The sequence below is a fragment of the Haematobia irritans genome, chromosome 2 (genome assembly GCF_050003625.1).
Source record: "Haematobia irritans isolate KBUSLIRL chromosome 2, ASM5000362v1, whole genome shotgun sequence".
Taxonomy (NCBI): Eukaryota; Metazoa; Arthropoda; class Insecta; order Diptera; family Muscidae; genus Haematobia; species Haematobia irritans.
Genome location: NC_134398.1, coordinates 31,098,531 through 31,116,911, shown reverse-complemented (window position 1 = coordinate 31,116,911; position 18,381 = coordinate 31,098,531). Strand labels below are relative to the sequence as shown.

Here is an 18,381-nt window from a genome sequence, read left to right as displayed (position 1 = left end):
GTGCAGAAAGATATTGGCGGCGTTAGTTTTTTTTTTTAATTTGCTCAGTGATTTGTGCACCAAGAACACTTTGCAGAATTGAAGATGCCATATTTTTCATGCAATAAATTTGGTAAAATTCACTTTTCTTAGCCCATTGATTTTGTAAAAATTATAATTTAATTACCTTATATTTTCAAAAAGACCTTTGATTTGTTTAGGAAAGCGGATAGTATTCACAAAAATCAAAGATAATTTTGCTTAAAACTTTTTTGTGTTAACTTTTAAAAATTGTGGCAACATTATACTTTCGAACACACTGAAAATCAGATGATTAAAACAACCCCAAAATTTATACACCAATCAGAGGAAATTTCGGTTCAAATTTTAGATGGATTTTTAATATCGTGGTTTCTGACATATGTAAGTGACTTTCCCAATAAAATTTGCAAATATTTATAAAAAACATATTAAAGTTTCAGAATCTGTTATTTATTTGTTATAAAAACTTCTAACTTTGCATACGATGGCTGTACACTAAGCCTACACAAAAGAAATGTTCGTGTACATTTTTCAGGTCTATGACGGTGTATAGTGTTGGCCAGAACACCTTTTAAGTGTGACACCATACGTAACTTGTACATGTGTGTACCAGAACAGACACGTATATTTTCTTTTGTGTAAATAGAAAATTTTTTTATTACCACAGCTTGTTTTGCGCCTTTGCAGACTATAAGTCTATCCGGACGACAGAGGTCGTCTCGAACATATCCCATATATTGGTCACATTATAAGTTAAGTCCGAAGGCATAATCGATACTGCTGCATGTTTATGGGATTGATAACACATTTATTTACAGATTATTTATCCATCAACGAATTTTCGTATCGATTGGACACACTGTAAGATTCTTTACAAACACAGACATTCCGTCCGAAAAAACTTATCCGAAAAAACTTATAGTCTGTAAGACGCTTTAATGAGATAATTTACTTAACTCCGACAATTCTTAGCGTCCGGTCACACTGTAATATTCCTTACAAACACAGACATTCCGCCCGGAAAAACTTATACATAGATATCGTGTTCGAGTGTTTCCGACTTATCTAATTTTCTAACGTTATTAATATTTATTAACGCATTGTGGACTTTATATCGACAAAAACTTTATGACATTAATTTGCCAGAGACATCTTTGTTAAAAAAAAGAAGTTAACAATATTATTCAATTAACGTGGAATATTAAAAACAAAACTGTATTGATATCAAAAACACGGGGAAACTAGAATTTATTCGTCGCGACAAAACGCATCGCCTACCGCCATTCGACATTTTTGTGTGGGGACACTTAGGTGCCGTTTACACCATAGTACTAGAATTACAAGTTGATAATCGGTTATAGGCAATAAACTACTTGCTGCCTCTGTTGTAAAGGGAAGGAAGGAAAGGAAGTGAAGAATTGTTTAGTTCTAATAAATATAATTAATACTAGTAGTATATTATAGTCAATATTATAATACTTCCATGTGGTTACAATGGTATGTGAAAAATGCGAATCAAAATTGGCGAAAATAGCAACACCCGACCCTTGGAAGACGGGACCTGCTCGAAAAGTAAATGAAAACAAAGCGCTCTCATCGGCGAAAGATAGATATAACCCAATAGGAAAGACATTACCACCATGCAGGTAAATTGGTTATATTCTACCAAGTCTGGTTAAACATAAGTGCATATGTCTGAAAACGACATTGTTTCGATGCTTCATAAAAAGTGTTCTAAGGTTTTAAAAATACATATTGAAATCCTTGAATGTAGGCAAAATTGTAAAATTAATGTTTTTTTCAATTATAACATTACATGGTCGTATTTAAAAAAAAATTTGCAGGTTTTAATTTCTACAACTTTTATTTTTTCTAAATGATTGTGAATTGGATAATAGCGTAAGCCAATTTTCCTGAATATCACTGAATCTATCAGCATAAGGAAGCTAGTTGATAAAATAATGATAAACAAATACAAATTCTTAATACATTTCTAAATACCTTTTTCAGAATATGTCGCCAAAAAGTTCACCAAGCGGGATCACACTATTGTCAAGCATGCGCATTCAAAAAAGCCATATGTGCTATGTGTGGAAAGAAATTAATGAGTACTAAGAACTACAAACAAAGTTCAACGTAACAAATATTTTATATTTTCAATTATCGATAGTATATACAATGCATACAATATTTAACTTATGTTTACCAAAAATATAGATATATACATAAATCAGAAAATAACGTCTTTATTATTCAGTACTTCTGTTTTGGTTTTTTAATATATTTATTTTAAATTTTATATTTTAAGAATAAAATATTTTAAGAATAAAGTAATATTTTAACATTTAAAGTATAGACTTATTAAAAAAATCTTAAGTATTTTTGCCTTATAACAGGCTTTCAAATTGATTATGCCATATGGCATAGAAAAACCGGAAATTTTACATGGCTTTTTTCGAATAAAAATGATTTCAATGTGTTAAATAGTTGATTTTATACACTGTCCTGTTACAAAAACGACATGTAAACCACATTTAAAACTAAATTTATAATTAACTAAAACTGTATTTACATATTTCTTTTGCTTTTTTTTATCGACGGATGAGAATAAATCAATTTTGTTCCGAACTGGCTGGCTGTACTGATGATTCTTTGTCCTTCTTTTTCTTTGAACCAGAGTAGGCATAACTTAATGCTTCTTTATTAAATTCTAAAGGCATTATACCTAAATCTCCACTATAACGATTCTTAACAATTTGTAAGTATTTCTTACCCTTAAGTGATGTTAGTCGCTTATCCTGAATTATTAAAACATTATCTGCCTCTTGGCTTGCTTTGGCAGAACCAAAAATTGAGCTTGTAGTCAAATCGTCTTCCTCTCGTTCCTTGCGCGGATGCATTACCAAAGTTACATGAATATTGTGTTTTGTTGCTAATGACCTGAATGATGCAATGATGTTATCTTGTTCCCAAAATTTGTCTGATCGGTATGTACTTGAAATACCCATCATAAACTGCAAGTTGTCTATTATTACATGGTTTATATCATGGATGTATCGGGCATGTTCTATGGCTTCCACAACAACTTTCAACGGTTGTTGTCCATGAAATGTCATGAAATACATAGGATATTTTTCAAATTCGTTGGCCCAATGGTCGAATTCATGCAGTTTCTTTTCCAATGAATAGCCCACAAATTGTCTCAATAGTGTGGAAGCAAGACGAGCATTTCTTATTTCAAACGATCCCCATAATGTGGAGACGCCTTGCAAAGCTAAATCCAAGGAATATTCGCTCATAAATGTTGTTTTACCACTTCCAGTGGGACCTGTGATTATGGTCAATTCCCCTTTACGGTGACCTTTAAGTAACTTATTCAATATTGGAAACCTTTTCCATTTAACTCCATTTACCTTTTCTATATTTTGTAATTCAGATAAAATATCACTCCGTAAGGTACTAAATGTTGTAATGGATTTATGTTTCACTGGCGTTGCCTTTTGTAAAATCTGCCTAATGTTTAAACGTTTACGCTGAGCTTCGTAAGGAAAAGGTTCTTCATCGGTGGGTTTTATTAATAGGCAACGTTTCTCATCCAACTTTGTTGAAAATGACTTGGTCACATCCCAACCTGGAGAATCATATTTAAACCATAATAATAGCTCCTTAAATCGTTCCAGCGCGGGTAAACTTTCCTGGGGCAGTGCCTTCAGGCCATATGGCAAACAAACAATACAATCTATAAAAAATATATATTGGCTCACTGACGAATTTGCATCAAACTCAAAAACTACTTACGCGTGTCTATGCGCTGAGCTATTAAAACAAGAAAATCCAAAATGTTTGCAACAACAATTGCCTTTGATATTTTATTTTGTCCATATATCAACATTCCTGACTGGTTTTCATTTTGATAAGTCTCTTCTTTGCCATTCTGTAAATGAAGTAATTTTTCGCCAACAACACGACCCGCTGAATTTTGAAGTGGAAACTGCAGAAGACTTCGATTTCGATCATAACTCGCATTTAACATTTCAAAGTCCACTGGTTTCAATCCCCTTATTTGCAGCTCGTCACATATTTTGGAAGGAACTTGCGTAACGTCAATACATTGTGTCTTATACATTTTGGAAAGCTCCACATGCTGATCCACGATACGCTTACCTTTTTCATAAGCATTTTTAGCCAGCAACAAGGGAACTTTTACGTCACATTTGGGGCATATGAAACTGCCAGTTGTTTTGTTAATAAATGCTAAATTTTCCTGGACTGAATTTTCACATAATCTGCAAGGCAGCTGAAGGCACGTGGGACCATCTTTGTAATCCAAGTTTTTAGATTTTATGACTTTCTTAAAATCTATGTAGTGTCCAAGATCTTTGTTAGTATCATCGTTGTCCAATGATACGGATTTGGAATTGCTCATATAACGCTCATTTCGTAAATTTGGAATCTTCCAATTCCAGATGTGAAAGCAGCGCCTAAAAGCCACTGACATTTTGCCGGTTGTGCTGTCAAACAATGAAACATGCCGCAACACATGGTAAAATTATTTATAAGGTAGTCTTAAATCAATCGACTTTAAAGGCTGAGCAAAATATATTGTTGATATTTAGACTTTGTTTACAGTTTGTTGTTGCTAAATAACGTACATGCAACAAAAAATGAGTAAATGTTGTATGTTTTACTAGCGGGTAAATTGTGAAAATGGCCAAAAATCTTTCACGCAGTTATTTTTCACTTAAAATGTGTTTCCATTTACGGAACACTACTTTAGTACTACTACTTTAGATTCGACCCTTGAAAATGTTTATTTTATTTTTTTCACTTTTTTTGCTAAATTTGAAAAAAATGTTCGCATTTAGTACAAATGATGTATTTTAAAGATAACATATTGAGTAAAAATTGTCCTGAAAACACTTAGTTTCCGAGATATAGGCTATGAAAAAATTTTAATTTTGTTATGTAAATAGTACTTTTTATGTTGAACAGTTAATGTGATATTAGGGCTGTTTTCTTTTAGCACTGGATACCCTAAGCCGTGAAGGACTAAAAGAAAACAGAGTACTCGCTTATCCAGAACATCTCCAAAAATATGCAACACTGTCATCAGCTGTTTAAAAACAATCACAGAAAAGAAGTTAAATCTTGCATTTTTAATATATGAAATGCTCCAATTTGTAATAAATATTTACTGCTGCGATTATTTATGACACTGTACCACTTTGAATTACATGTTTTTTGATAAATTAGTCACAATAAGTTGCTATTGTGAATCACTTTATCAAAATACAATCCGGCAACATCGGCGCGACTTGCACTGATGAGTTGTTCTGGATGTTGCATCCAGTGCTAAAAGAAATCAGCCCTATTGTTGTGTTCTCTTATTTTTGTTTTTGTAGTAGTAAATGGAATGTTGAATTGAATTCAAAAAAAAAAAAAACGTAAAAAATTGTTTTATAATAAAAAAAAAATAACGCAGACGAAAAATTTAAAAAAATTTTTTTTTTGAAACAATTTTTTATTATTGTTAGAAAATGGAATAAAGATGAAATGTGATATTTCCTTAAGAAAAGCGCCGCTGGCGAAAAATTTTTGGTTTTTCTCTTTAATGACTTTCTATATAAAAATCTCTTTACGAAATTTGCAATGTACTCGAAATTAGCTTTAATATGAGTACCATATTGCTTATATGAGAAAGGGTAAAAATTTTGAAGGTCCCGGGACCCCTCCGGGTCCATGCTTATGAAGTTGTTTATGTATTCTATATATACATTTTATTACCTATTATTTGGATACCATATATATTACTTTTAGGAAGATTATATGCGATGGGTACTAAATCCAATATAAATAATAATAAGGAAAACTTTAGGGTCCCGTAACTCCGAAAATAGGTCTTGCGGCCAAAAAATGGTATACCACATTTTGTGTTTAGAATCGAAAAGTCTACACGCTGGCAAAAAATTGGACAAATCGGAGCACTTGCACTAAAGTAGATTTAAGCCCTAAAATCAGTTGAAATTTCGGCCGAAATCTTCTTTGAGTAGATTTCGGAAAAACGATGAATATATAGTGCCCTGCTCTTAGCATATTCCGATTGACACCTCCATTACTACGTTCACTGTATGCTCGAAATCTCCTGGAAAGGCGGAATTTCGAGAATAATGTGAACGTGTATTTAAATGTGATATTTCCCATCTCTGTCATTCACGCTCCAATATAGCAACATCACTGAACATATGCTATGAAAAAATATGGTTGCTTTTGCTGGGCATCATTTTGGAATACTTTGCCAACCATTGGTAAATATCTCGTTAGAAACTATACATATCTGTTACCAAATTAAATATCGCTCCGGCCAAAATGACAATAAACGGGAATATTATATATTTTATCAATCACCCATAAAATCATAGCAATATATATGACTAAATTACATCACAATTAAATAACAATGTACAAACACATGTAATCAAACGGCTTAAGGGTACATGCGTTAATTTATAACATAATTTAAAAGCGTTCAGTTAGTTTATTTGCTCCCTAGCACCCCGCACATAATTCATACGATTGCGTGGTAGTTGCCAACACCTATTGGCGTTGCCATCAAAATGGCGTTCATTGCAAACATAGTTGGCAGCGATGATGATAGTTCTATCCTATTTTTCTAAGTCAATTAACGTCGCGTGTATAGCTGAACAGTGTAGAATTGAGACTGAAAAAAATTGAAGATATTGAAATTGTCAATTGAATTATAATCTTACCGCAAAATGCGTAGACGAAGTGAAAGGAAGAAGTCCACCGATGTTTCATCGCCAGCTGTTCAACCCACATCTCGTCGAACAAATCGAAGACGTAAATCTCCATCTATATCAGAGGATGATCAAGGCGTTGAACAAAAGAATGATATTATTGAGAAAAATGCATCGGACGTGGAAGAGAAGCCGAGAGATTCTAGCGAGGAACGTGTTGGTAGCATAAGACGTAGACGAAGTTCTCGAAGTACTCGCACACCTATCAAGGAGCAGGAAGAAGCCAGCCCAGTCAGGCGTCGTCGGAACAGAAGAGATCCAAGTCCGGAAAATAATATACCGGTGATACAGGAGGAGGAGACGTGTAATAACAAAGACGAGGATCACAAAGAAGCTCTTAAAGAAAAAGAAAATGTAGATGAATCTAAAAGCGAACAAACTGGTACGCAAGATTCTCCGGCAGAAGAAGAGAAGACATTTCAAAATAGTAGCGGTGGAAAAGAAGAGAATGGTAGCATTGAAGATAATAAAATTCCAAAAACTAATGAAGATGCGGTAATAAAGAATGTTGATAACATTAATTCAAATAACGAAGAACCCAACAGAATTGATGACGAGGAATCTCGTTCATCTGTAAAAAGTGTAAAGGAAAATATTTCAATGGAAGATCAAGAAGACAAGGACGATCAAGATGAAGTTAAATTGTATACCAGAGACAATTCCCCAAGATCAAGAAGCAACAGCAGTGAAAGAAAAGATATGCCAATTAGTACCAATGCTAAGGACAATGAGGATGAAACCGAAGACGGTGAAGTTGTTGAAAAGGATGAACCGACTGACGTCAAGAATGAAGACTCTCCCAAAAAGGATCAACATAAGTTGGAGGAGGTAAACCACAATCAAGACGGTAAAACTAATGAAACCTCTAATACCACTGCAGCAGCAGATACAGGTCGCGATATTTCCGGCAGCCAATCGATATCCGTCACCACAAGCACCCGTAAGCGTCGTTGGATTACTAAAAAAGCCACTGAAAGCAAAGAGCCCATTTTGGCCATATCCACTGATTCGTTGAAGACTCTTATTGCAGACGTTCATCCCGTGCCGTTGAGCGATGTGCAATTGGAGTCTTCTTCTGATGTAGAGGATGTGACCTCGGAGCGCGAAGAGGGAGAGCAGTCCCCTTCACCGGAACCCGAAAGACGCCGAATTTCTCCAGACAAAATAGAAATTTCGGTAAAGCCCCGACCACAAAGGGAGAACAGCCGCCAGAATCAATCGCCTGGAACTGGCACTGTTCCGGGACCAATACAGCGCTTACCTAGTCCAGCCCGCAATCAGGCTAGCTGTGTTTTATACATCACAAATTTGGTGCGTCCTTTTACAGTTTTGCAACTTAAAGGCTTGTTAGCGCGAACAGGAAAAATAGTTGAAAATGGATTTTGGATAGATCGTATAAAATCGAAATGTTATGTTGAATATGAGACAGAAGAGTAAGTTAAAGTGTTTACCCTTTATAAGATATAAAATTATATTTTTTATTTTTTCAAACAACAGTGAAGCCATTGAGACACGTCATGCTTTACATGGTGTGCGCTGGCCTGCATCAAATCCAAAATGCTTAAATGTTGATTTTGGCAATAAGTCCGAAATGTTAAAAGCTATTGATAGCACCAAAGAGGAAGCTCCTAAATTTGGCCAGGAGACAAGTAAAGATAATGTTATCGTTGGTTCGGGGTGGAACAGAGACCGCAATGATGATGAAAAAAGGGTAATTGATTTGGCTTTTCTTAATCCATAGCGTTTTCTAAATTTGTTTGTATGACTATAATATAGGGCTCTCGACCTGTGCGCGAATGGGACGTTGGCAAGAAGGAGAATTTGGATCGCGACAACAAGGGTATTAAGGATATGGAGCGACGTCGGGACCGCAGCAGGGAACGGGACAGGGATACCTCCAGGAATAGGGATGCCGATCGCAACGAAAGAGATAGGGGTGATCGTGACAGAAATGAACGTGACAAGGACCGCAGACGGCGCGATAGAGACAACAGAAGTAACAGTTTATCACCAGGTAAGAGCTTAAATATTCAATAGAAATCGAGCAGTCAATAAACACATTAAACTATAGCAAGGAAGCAAAAGAAAAAGGATGACCCTCCCTTAAGGCTTTTAGATGACCTATTTCGAAAAACTAAGGGAACACCCTGTATATATTGGTTACCTTTAACACCAGAGCAGGTATGTCACTTCTACCATTATACAAAACAAACAAATGACAACATTTGTTCGTTACAGATAGCTGAAAAGGAAGCTTTACGTCTTAAGAGGCTGGAGGAGCAGAAACAACGTCTCAAGCAAAGAGAACAAGAACGCGAAAAAGAGCGTGAGAAAGAACGAGAACGTAGAGATAGAGAGCGTAATCGTCGCCCCCGATCGAATGATCGAAGGCGTTCACGTAGTCGTGATCGACGTCGTTATTAATTTGGCGCGCCGGTGGTATATTTCTTTTTGCAGATCAAATATCTTTTACTGACATCATTTTCGATGTTATATTTTTCAAATGGCCTTCTACGGCCATAGCGTCTTAATAGATTGGAAATGTATATTTTTCAAGAGTAATGAATGTTGTTACCGGCAATATTCCATACATAGACTTTTTCTCAGTACAAACACGATGAGAAGATTTTTGAATGGTATAGTCCAAATTGGTTTAACGAAAAAGTACATACAATTAAGAAGTAACTTTTTCTTGTTAATCAGTTTGAAATTAGATTTTGAATCTTCTTATTGCTTCGTATCTAATCTCTAAAAGCTTGGGATTTTTCCAAAATCAATAAGGATTCAATCCATTTTCGAGTTGTATATTATCCTCTTATACATTTATTTCCAATTGTGGTTTTGTTTTCTTTTATCTCTTTTTTTTTGTTTTTCTTTTATTAAAAAAACATTTTGATCTTAAGAACTTTTAGCCCACTGCAAAAAATTTTGAAATCTGATCTGCCCAACCTTATATATTACATATTGCTACCAACATCAAGCCAAGTCATGTCTGCCCCTGGTGATGATGGATTTACCGAGTATACCAGACACAACAGTAAATTAACAGTGATGATACAAGTCAACGCCATTCCTATGCAGCACCATACCTATGAACAAAATTGAAATTCGGCATTACAACCTCCTTACACATTTTGAAAATTCGTCGAAAAGCTAAAAAAATCGTACGTACGTACATGCAAATGTATGCTATTGAAAGGCTGACTTCAATATTCCTCAAATATCCCTTTACTTGGATCATACGCAATAAAGTCATCTGATAGTTTGACGTTAATAAATTTCTTACATAAACCAATCATAAATCTGATCACTTGAGGAATACATATTACAAAATTCCACTTGAAAATATGAATAAAGTATGTAGATGCGTAAATGTTTATAACATCCACTTAATTAAACAATAAAATAAACAACACTTATATCACAATTGCAAATCGTTTATAATAAGAAAAAAAAATCGGAAGGTTCCACAGATATTTAGCATGTGTATTTCAGAAAACGGTGGCCATCGACTTATCGATCAATAGTTGATTCTTTGCCTTCTTTTGAGCACGCGTTGGTCATGTATAGTCCAGTGTTTCGAAACAAAGTCGATAAAGGTCTATACAATGAACTATGAAGTTCTCAAGTTCCATTTTCTATAGGTCTATAAAATTGACTATGAAGTTCATAATAGAGCTCGACCAAAGAATCGTCTTCGGCCAAAAATCGACAATCGGCTTTCGGCGTCAAGAGGCCGATTACCCGAAGCGGAATCTTTTTGAATTTGTCTCAGTCAAAACACCCAGTATAAATAAACTGTAAAAAAGCATAAAAAAATCCTTGTTCGTCATAATATCGATGTCCTCATTCTAAAGTACGCTAAGTCGATATAGCATTTTTTGATGGAGTTCGTTGTTTTTTATACGGATTGATGTGAATTGCATCCTGTCAAAAGTTTGAATTTATTGGACACTTCTATCAAAAGTTATTGTTAATATTGTGACTAAAGATTTAAACATTTCCAATCCAAATACATACATTTAAATATCACTCGATCTGGAAAGAATTTGATAGACTTCTACAAAATCTATAGACTCAAAATTTAAGTCGGCTAATGCACTAGGGTGGAACACAATGTTAGTAAAACAATATAGGAAACATTTAAATCTGAAGCAATTTTAAGGAAATTTCGCAAAAGTTTATTTATGATTTATCGCTCGATATATATGTATTACAAGTTTAGGAAGCTATATCTAAATCTGAACCGATTTCTACCAAATTTGGCACGCATAGCAACAATGCTAATTCTACTCCCTGTGCAAAATTTCAACTAAATCGGAGTTAAAAATTGGTCATATGAGTGTAAATCGGCCGAAAGCTATCTATGGGTACTATATCTAAATCTGAACCGATTTCAACCAAATTTGGCACGCATAGCTACAATGCTAATTCTACTCCCTGTGCACAATTTCAACTAAATCGGAGCAAAACATTGGCTTCTGTGGTCATATGAGTGTAAATCGGCCGAAAGCTATATATTTGAGCTATATCTAAATCTGAACCGATTTCAATAAAATTTGGCACACTTGACTATAGAACTAATTGTTCTTCTTGTGCAAAATTTTAAGCAAATTAGGGTAAAACTCTGGCTTCTGGGGCCATATAAGTCCATATCGGGCGAAATATATATATATATATATATATATATATATATATATATATATATATATATATATATATATATATATATATATATATATATATATATATATATATATATATATATATATATATATATATATATATATATATATATATATATATATATATATATATATATATATATATATATATATATATATATATATATATATATATATATATATATATATATATATATATATATATATATATATATATATATATATATATATATATATATATATATATATATATATATATATATATATATATATATATATATATATATATATATATATATATATATATATATATATATATATATATATATATATATATATATATATATATATATATATATATATATATATATCTGATATATATCTAAATCTGAACCGATTTCTTCCAAAATCAATAGGGATCTATTCTGAGCCAAAACACATACTTGTGCCAAATTTGAAGTCGATTGGACTGCGACCTAGACTTTGATTACAAAAATGTGTTCACGGACAGACGGACATGGCTATATCGACTCAGGAGCCCACCCTGAGCATTTCTGCCAAAGACACCATGTGCCTATCTCATCTCCTTCTGGGCGTTGCAAACATATGCACTAACTTATAATACCCTGTTCCACAGTGTGGCGCAGGGTATAAAAATTACAATAAACATGATTTTAAGACCGAAAAAAGTGAATTTATATCTTACACGATTTTTGAGAAATTACAAAAAAAAAACTTTGAATTTCTTTCCTGTAAAATTCACTTTTTAGACTTAGACTTTGGAATGGAGACATCGATATCAAACTATTGAATTTTGCATACTAAAATGTGTCAGTTTTAAAAGAATATTATAAGTTATTGATTGAATTACACTTGGACGTTGTTTTTTATGCCTTTGTTGAATAAAATATGGACGGTTTGGTCTCCTCGACCGATGCGTTTAGAATACACTCTTAGTCCTTGAAATTTTTAAGCTCTTTTAAGTTCTCTACTGCTAGTTACAATTCATTTGTATCATCTTGAGACAGATTAGCTGGTTCCCATCAATGAGGGATGAGAGCCTTTTTTGTGGAATTGGGTGCTTGGACTGGATTCTCGGGCTGTCGGGACCAACAAAGTTACAATTACATTTATCCGAGTTTCTGACCTCGTATTATGTTTAGTCGGTTTTACCGCCTTACCAGATCAGCATTTCTTTGGAGGAAGGACTGTTCGCAAACAGTTTGAATAATATGATGTTTTCGGGGAGGTCCGGGGGTTGAATCTCTGAATGATAAGGGATTAGTATATTTAACCTAGGAAGGTACCTTCTTAAGTCCCAAGCAATGCAGTCGTCATGAGGTATTAGTTCATTCTTGTTCCTCCTGCTTGTGGGAAATATGTCTGTATAAAAAAAAAAAATATACTTCATAGACAAATCGATCGGAATAATCAACTATTTACTATATTTTAAAATAATATTTTTTTTTATTAAAAAATGCTTAACAAGAGTTTATAAATGTCTAAAGTAGATTAAATTCAAAAACACATAGAATTCAAAAATAACAACAGTCAAAGATGGGTAAAAGGAGTAAGAAGACATAATAGTTTTGTAAATTATTGAAAATGTCCCTTTGTTAAATCAACAAAAGGACTAAATTGATTATTATGTTTACAGAAAAATAAATATATGTATATATATAGGTAACTAATGAGTTTTTATGTAAATATTTTATATTCGTTTTCAATGGATTTTAGTTCGTAACCAAGCCAAAGACAACATGTGTTTATAATACTATAAAAAATACAATGTATACATACATAATCATACTAAAAATAAAAGCTTATGTTCCTAATTTCGTAAACAAAATAATAAAAATCCTATTTTGCTGTATACGTTTATAACAGTATCTAAAATGGGAGATAACAAAAACTGCAGTATCATACAATTACTAATTTTCAAAATGTTTGCCTTTAATGAAGGCTGGCATAAAAAAGAAGAAAACTATCATAAAATCACAATAAAAAAGATGGGTTGTCTAATATTCTGGGCGAATACATGAAAGTGATTTAGGTTTTATGAGTATAGAATTAGAATGTGAATGTGTAGAGGACAAATTAGTATTTGAAATTATTGATGACATTTTTATTTCTATCCCGCAAGCTTTTCATTTTTGAATTCAGACTAGGGGGACTGATTTTCTTCCGTGTAAGGGAACGAAGACAACGCTGATCTGATAGTGTTTGGGGACTATTGTAATGAGAAGTTGGAGCTGAAAATAAAAATCATTTAAGAAAATCAAATAATTCATCAATCGTTTCAAATAAAGTTTGTACAAACCTTTAGCACTTTGTTCATAGGCTTTGATGGTTTTCCGTGCCTCTCTTAATTTTCGCAGGAGAATTTCATTTTTTCGTTTTTCAATTGTTAGCTCTTGACTAAGCTGTGCTTTGCTCTTAGATTCCAAGGAATTTAGTACCCTGCAACAACAAATAGGGTAATGAAATGTACAAATTTATTATTGTGCTTGAGGTAAAGTTAAATAAACTACTTACGGATGATTAAATATTGATGTCGATGATGGTCTTTTTTCTGGATCGGAATGTGTCATAAGTTTGATGAGGTCATTGAACTCTCGACTAAGTGTAGGAATGTCTGGTACTTTATTGTCTCTTAAGTTATGCCACTCTTGTCCATTTTTTGGTAATGGCCCACCACCTGCAGCCTCATATAGTGTTAAACCCAAAGAGAATATATCAGCTTTGAATAAATTGGAGAAATCTTCGTCTAGTATTTCTTTGGGTAAATAGCGACAATCGCCTTCTTCAACACAAGGCTCCATAACCGATGTGACGTGGCCCAAATCACCAATTTTATATGTTATTATCCATTCCGAATTACTTAGTTCTTCGTATATTCCATCCATTCCTGTTTCATAGCATTCTTTGGTCAATGGTGGCATTGCTGTCTTGTGTACAGATGGAACTTTTGTTAGGAAAATATTTCCGGCCTTCAAATCCATATGAACCAAGTCATTAGAATGAATGTAACGTAATCCTTCGGCTACATGAAGTAGTAGAATCCTTAGCTCCGATTCTACCAGAAAACGTTTTAGCAATAAAGATGCTAGGCTACCACCATTGCAGTACTCATTTTGTATTAGCATATGATTATCTTCGGCCCATGCTGAGTAATAACGTACAACATTATCATGTTTTCCTAAGACTGCATGAGCCCATACTTCGTTTAGGGCCTGTTTCCTAGAAAGCAAAATATATATCTTATAAAATATTGCGTAAAAGGTAATTTATACTACAATGGAATTGTAAACTCTGTCTTTCTCAATTATATACATATTTTAATACAATATAATATATATATAATAATGTATCCAGGAGTTGATTTAAATAGAATAGATTAGTGAAGCCTTCAAAAGAGGACAAAAATGTATATCAAAGATAAAACACACATATCATAACATTTAAGTGGGTACTAAGTTGTATTTTAACTGTTTAAAAAATCAAATTGAAAGAGCAAAACACTAATGAAAATGGACACTTTCCTTGGTGCAACTCATAATAACATGGAAGCTAATAATGCAAAGCATCAGTATAACACGTTTTCTTTTTTAATGAAGTGGTAAAGGTTATGAGAATTTTTTCACCTAGGTTTGGTTATTGCCAGCCCGATATTTTTAGGCTCACTTAGACTAGTGATATCACAGTGTAGTGAACTTCACTCTTATCTCCTCGACCGATGCGTTTAGAACACTCTTAGTCCTTGAAATTTTTAAGCTCTTTTAAGTTATCTACTGCTAGTTCCAATTCATTTGTATCATCTTGAGACAGATTAGCTGGTTCCCATCAATGAGGGACGAGAGCCTTTTGTTTTGCTGGAATATTTTTAGGCTCACTTAGACTAGTGATATCACAGTGTAGTGAACTTCACTCTTATCAATGAGTGCTGCCTGATTCTAAGCTTATCGACAAGGGACCTCGGTGGCTCCCATATTTTGGCCTAATAAGTGTTATAATTTTGGTACATGTCCGAATAAGAGGATGCCCAGAACTATCGTGGAAATTGTAATAATAGTTTAAAAGTCGTTACTTACTCAAACGAGCTTCCAGCTACGGGCTTTATACTTTTTTTAATAGCATATATACAACCATCCAATCTATTTAAGCACTGGTATACCATTCCGAATTCTCCAATTCCAATCACAGACAGTTCAATGAATTCTTTGCGATAGCGACTGATATTAGTATCCTGCAATGCCAATCTCTTTGGAGCTTGCATTTCTCCCATATGCTCGTTGTCATTAACATCATCATCACTGTTAAGAAACATCTGTAATGAACGATTGCTGAGATTCTCTCGACCAAATTGGGTGCGACACCTTTTTTTATTATGGGCCATTAAGCCTTTAAATAAGACAAAACATATATTTATTAATATTTTCATCGATTGCTTTAAGAATTATTATACAACAAATTAATTATGTCACTTACTGTCTGGAGTGAATGGGTTAATATTAGCTGTCTGTTGTTGCATGACATTGTCCAGGGCGCGGTTGTGCAATGGAAGTGATCGAGGCCTTTCAGCAGTTTTAAGAAATTGTGATTCTTGTCTTTTTATAACATCAGAAGCTGCCACCGCAGACAAGTGGTTCAAACACTTTCCTGAGGATTTCTCTAGTATAGTTTTTGGTGTTGCTGGTGTATCGAATAGTCGAAGAGCCCGCACCTTACGATACGGTGGGGAAATAGACATAGTTGTTGGTGTTTTATCAAAGCAATTTTTCTCACTGTTTGCACTTTGTTTTGAGAATATTGGGCTTCCACTACCAACATCATCGTCCTCGTCGCGACTAGGAGAGGCGAACCTCAATTTCCTTGGTAAAATGGTAGAGCACAAGGGTGGGGACGACGACGGTGAGTTCATTTCAATTTCCACTTGTTCAGTGCTTATATTTTGTGAACGAAATGCCATTTTCTAGGCTATTTTACTCGACGAAAAAAGAGAATTGTCAATTAAAATAAATTATTGGCGTTTTACATGTATAATCCAATAACAAGCCAATTTAATTTCACTCCAAAAAACACATAGCTCTGTAATTGTTCAATATTTTCTGTAGATGTTGCTGCTTCGGGCAAAATTGTTAACTATCAATTTGATTTAAATAATTTCAATGTTGTTCGTAATGTCAATCGTCAATTCCATTGAAGAAGAAGAAGAAGTAAAGAAGCCCCCGCATACAACCCCCTCCCTTAGACGATCATATGCCCTTAGGACATATATCGCGACCGGCATCGTAAAAATTGACGCCGTTCAAAATGTATTCCCCCCGCGTCAGAGAGATCATAATAGGCGTGTTCGTGTTATTTCCAGAAAAAACTAGTTCCTTATGCGCCGTCCAGCCATAAGTTTATCCGGACGGAATGTCTGCGTTTGTAAAGAATCTTAGACGGTCGGATAAACACTTCGACAGAGGTTCGTCTATTTGTTGCGTGTTCGTTCAAGTTTTGCCCTTACACTGCACGAACAAATGTGATGACAACATGAAAAAATAAGAAGAAGCAAACAATTAAGTTGTATGAAGATTTATGGGTGAAACCATTTTCTACTAAAAAAATTGAAGAAAATAATAAAAAAAAATCTTGGTATATGTGTCAAAACAATGATTCCTGAAGTAATCCACATTTAATATATTACAAATTACTTGATGAATTTCAAAATACTTGTTTTCCATTGATTGGAAGTGGAATTTTTCCACGTTTTTGCCACAATACTGGTTTAGAATTATATATTTCTTTACTTTTCAACCAGAATTGGAGATCCATCATTAATTTCATTGCAGAAATGCCTGTTTTTAATGTAAAAATAAATTTGTCTTTGATAATGTTTGTCGAACATCCCCTTACACTCAATGATTTGTACCACCCAACCAGAAAAAAAATCAAAGTTGTTTTGATTTTATGCCAACACGTCCCTGCGACAGCCGAACACGACCTTACACTATCGGATTCGTCGTCAAATTGTCGATAAATGTGTTATCGATCACATTGACAAGCGATTATGCCGTCGAACATAACTTATGGTGATTTTTTTTTGTGAAAAAACTGCTTTGCATTAATTTTGTATGTACAGAGTGCGCATATTTAAAATGCTATCATATCAGCGGGCAGAAAAAATTCAAAGGAGCAAAAATTTTCTTTTGAAGTAAACAAAAATCATTAGATGAAATCACAAATTCGGTTTATTTGCTCTTTAAAACTGAGTACTATGTTCAGTTTAGCTTATTTTCACGGTTACTTTTTTTTAATAAATTAATTTTGAAATATTAAATGGTTCGCAATACATTGGATCTTTTCCATCCATAATTTGAAGAGACTTGATAGAAATGTTATCGTTTACATATATATTTTTGCACTTTTAATTTAGTGTTTTGGTGAAAAAACCGAACCTAGTACTCACCTTAAGAAAATACTTTATAACAAAAGGCAATTTCATTATTTTAAAATTTCGTCCCTGAGGAAAGCAGGCAAAACAAAATAATTTAATATATAAATCTTTTAAATCAAATTAATTTAAAAAACGGGTTATAAAGTATAAATAATAGATTTAAAAAAACTAAACAAAACTTAAAGTTATTCGCCAAAATTGTAGGCGTGAAATTATAAGACCAATAATTTAATGAAGATTTAACTCTTAAAATGCTTTCAGCTGTTAATTTAAAATACGGGGTTTAAATTGTATCAAATATTAAAAATGTCCTTTCAACAGAAGCGTTTGAAAAAAATAACGAAAAAATTGCTGTTACATACTTGCTTATATTTAGGAACTTGGGTTGACTTCCCACATCTTTTTTTGCTCACAATTA

General features: G+C 33.5%; 4 protein-coding genes across 4 annotated transcripts; 2 read left to right on the top strand and 2 right to left on the bottom strand.

Annotated features, from left to right (window-relative positions):
• Window positions 1-1,394: 1,394 nt before the first annotated feature.
• LOC142223860 (cysteine-rich PDZ-binding protein) lies at window positions 1,395-2,262 on the top strand. The gene is made up of 2 exons (XM_075293701.1): window positions 1,395-1,667; window positions 2,032-2,262. The coding sequence occupies exons 1-2, from the start codon at window positions 1,516-1,518 to the stop codon at window positions 2,159-2,161; spliced, it is 282 nt and encodes a 93-aa protein (XP_075149816.1). The 5' UTR covers window positions 1,395-1,515; the 3' UTR covers window positions 2,162-2,262.
• On the bottom strand, window positions 2,152-4,551 carry mtDNA-helicase (mitochondrial DNA helicase). The gene is made up of 2 exons (XM_075293700.1): window positions 3,820-4,551; window positions 2,152-3,760 (listed from the first exon to the last, which is right to left on the bottom strand). The coding sequence occupies exons 1-2, from the start codon at window positions 4,517-4,519 to the stop codon at window positions 2,634-2,636; spliced, it is 1,827 nt and encodes a 608-aa protein (XP_075149815.1). The 5' UTR covers window positions 4,520-4,551; the 3' UTR covers window positions 2,152-2,633.
• Window positions 4,552-6,539: 1,988 nt separating this feature from the next.
• Window positions 6,540-10,263, top strand: Acn (apoptotic chromatin condensation inducer acinus). Its single transcript, XM_075293699.1, has 6 exons — window positions 6,540-8,269; window positions 8,334-8,547; window positions 8,613-8,850; window positions 8,908-9,017; window positions 9,075-9,275; window positions 9,740-10,263. Exons 1-5 carry the CDS (start codon window positions 6,795-6,797, stop codon window positions 9,258-9,260), a joined length of 2,223 nt encoding a protein of 740 aa, XP_075149814.1. The 5' UTR covers window positions 6,540-6,794; the 3' UTR covers window positions 9,261-9,275; window positions 9,740-10,263.
• Window positions 10,264-13,335: 3,072 nt separating this feature from the next.
• On the bottom strand, window positions 13,336-16,726 carry Wee1 (Wee1 kinase). Its single transcript, XM_075293698.1, has 5 exons — window positions 16,010-16,726; window positions 15,613-15,922; window positions 14,057-14,761; window positions 13,842-13,981; window positions 13,336-13,773 (listed from the first exon to the last, which is right to left on the bottom strand). Exons 1-5 carry the CDS (start codon window positions 16,488-16,490, stop codon window positions 13,619-13,621), a joined length of 1,791 nt encoding a protein of 596 aa, XP_075149813.1. The 5' UTR covers window positions 16,491-16,726; the 3' UTR covers window positions 13,336-13,618.
• Between the last annotated feature and the right edge of the window lie 1,655 nt (window positions 16,727-18,381).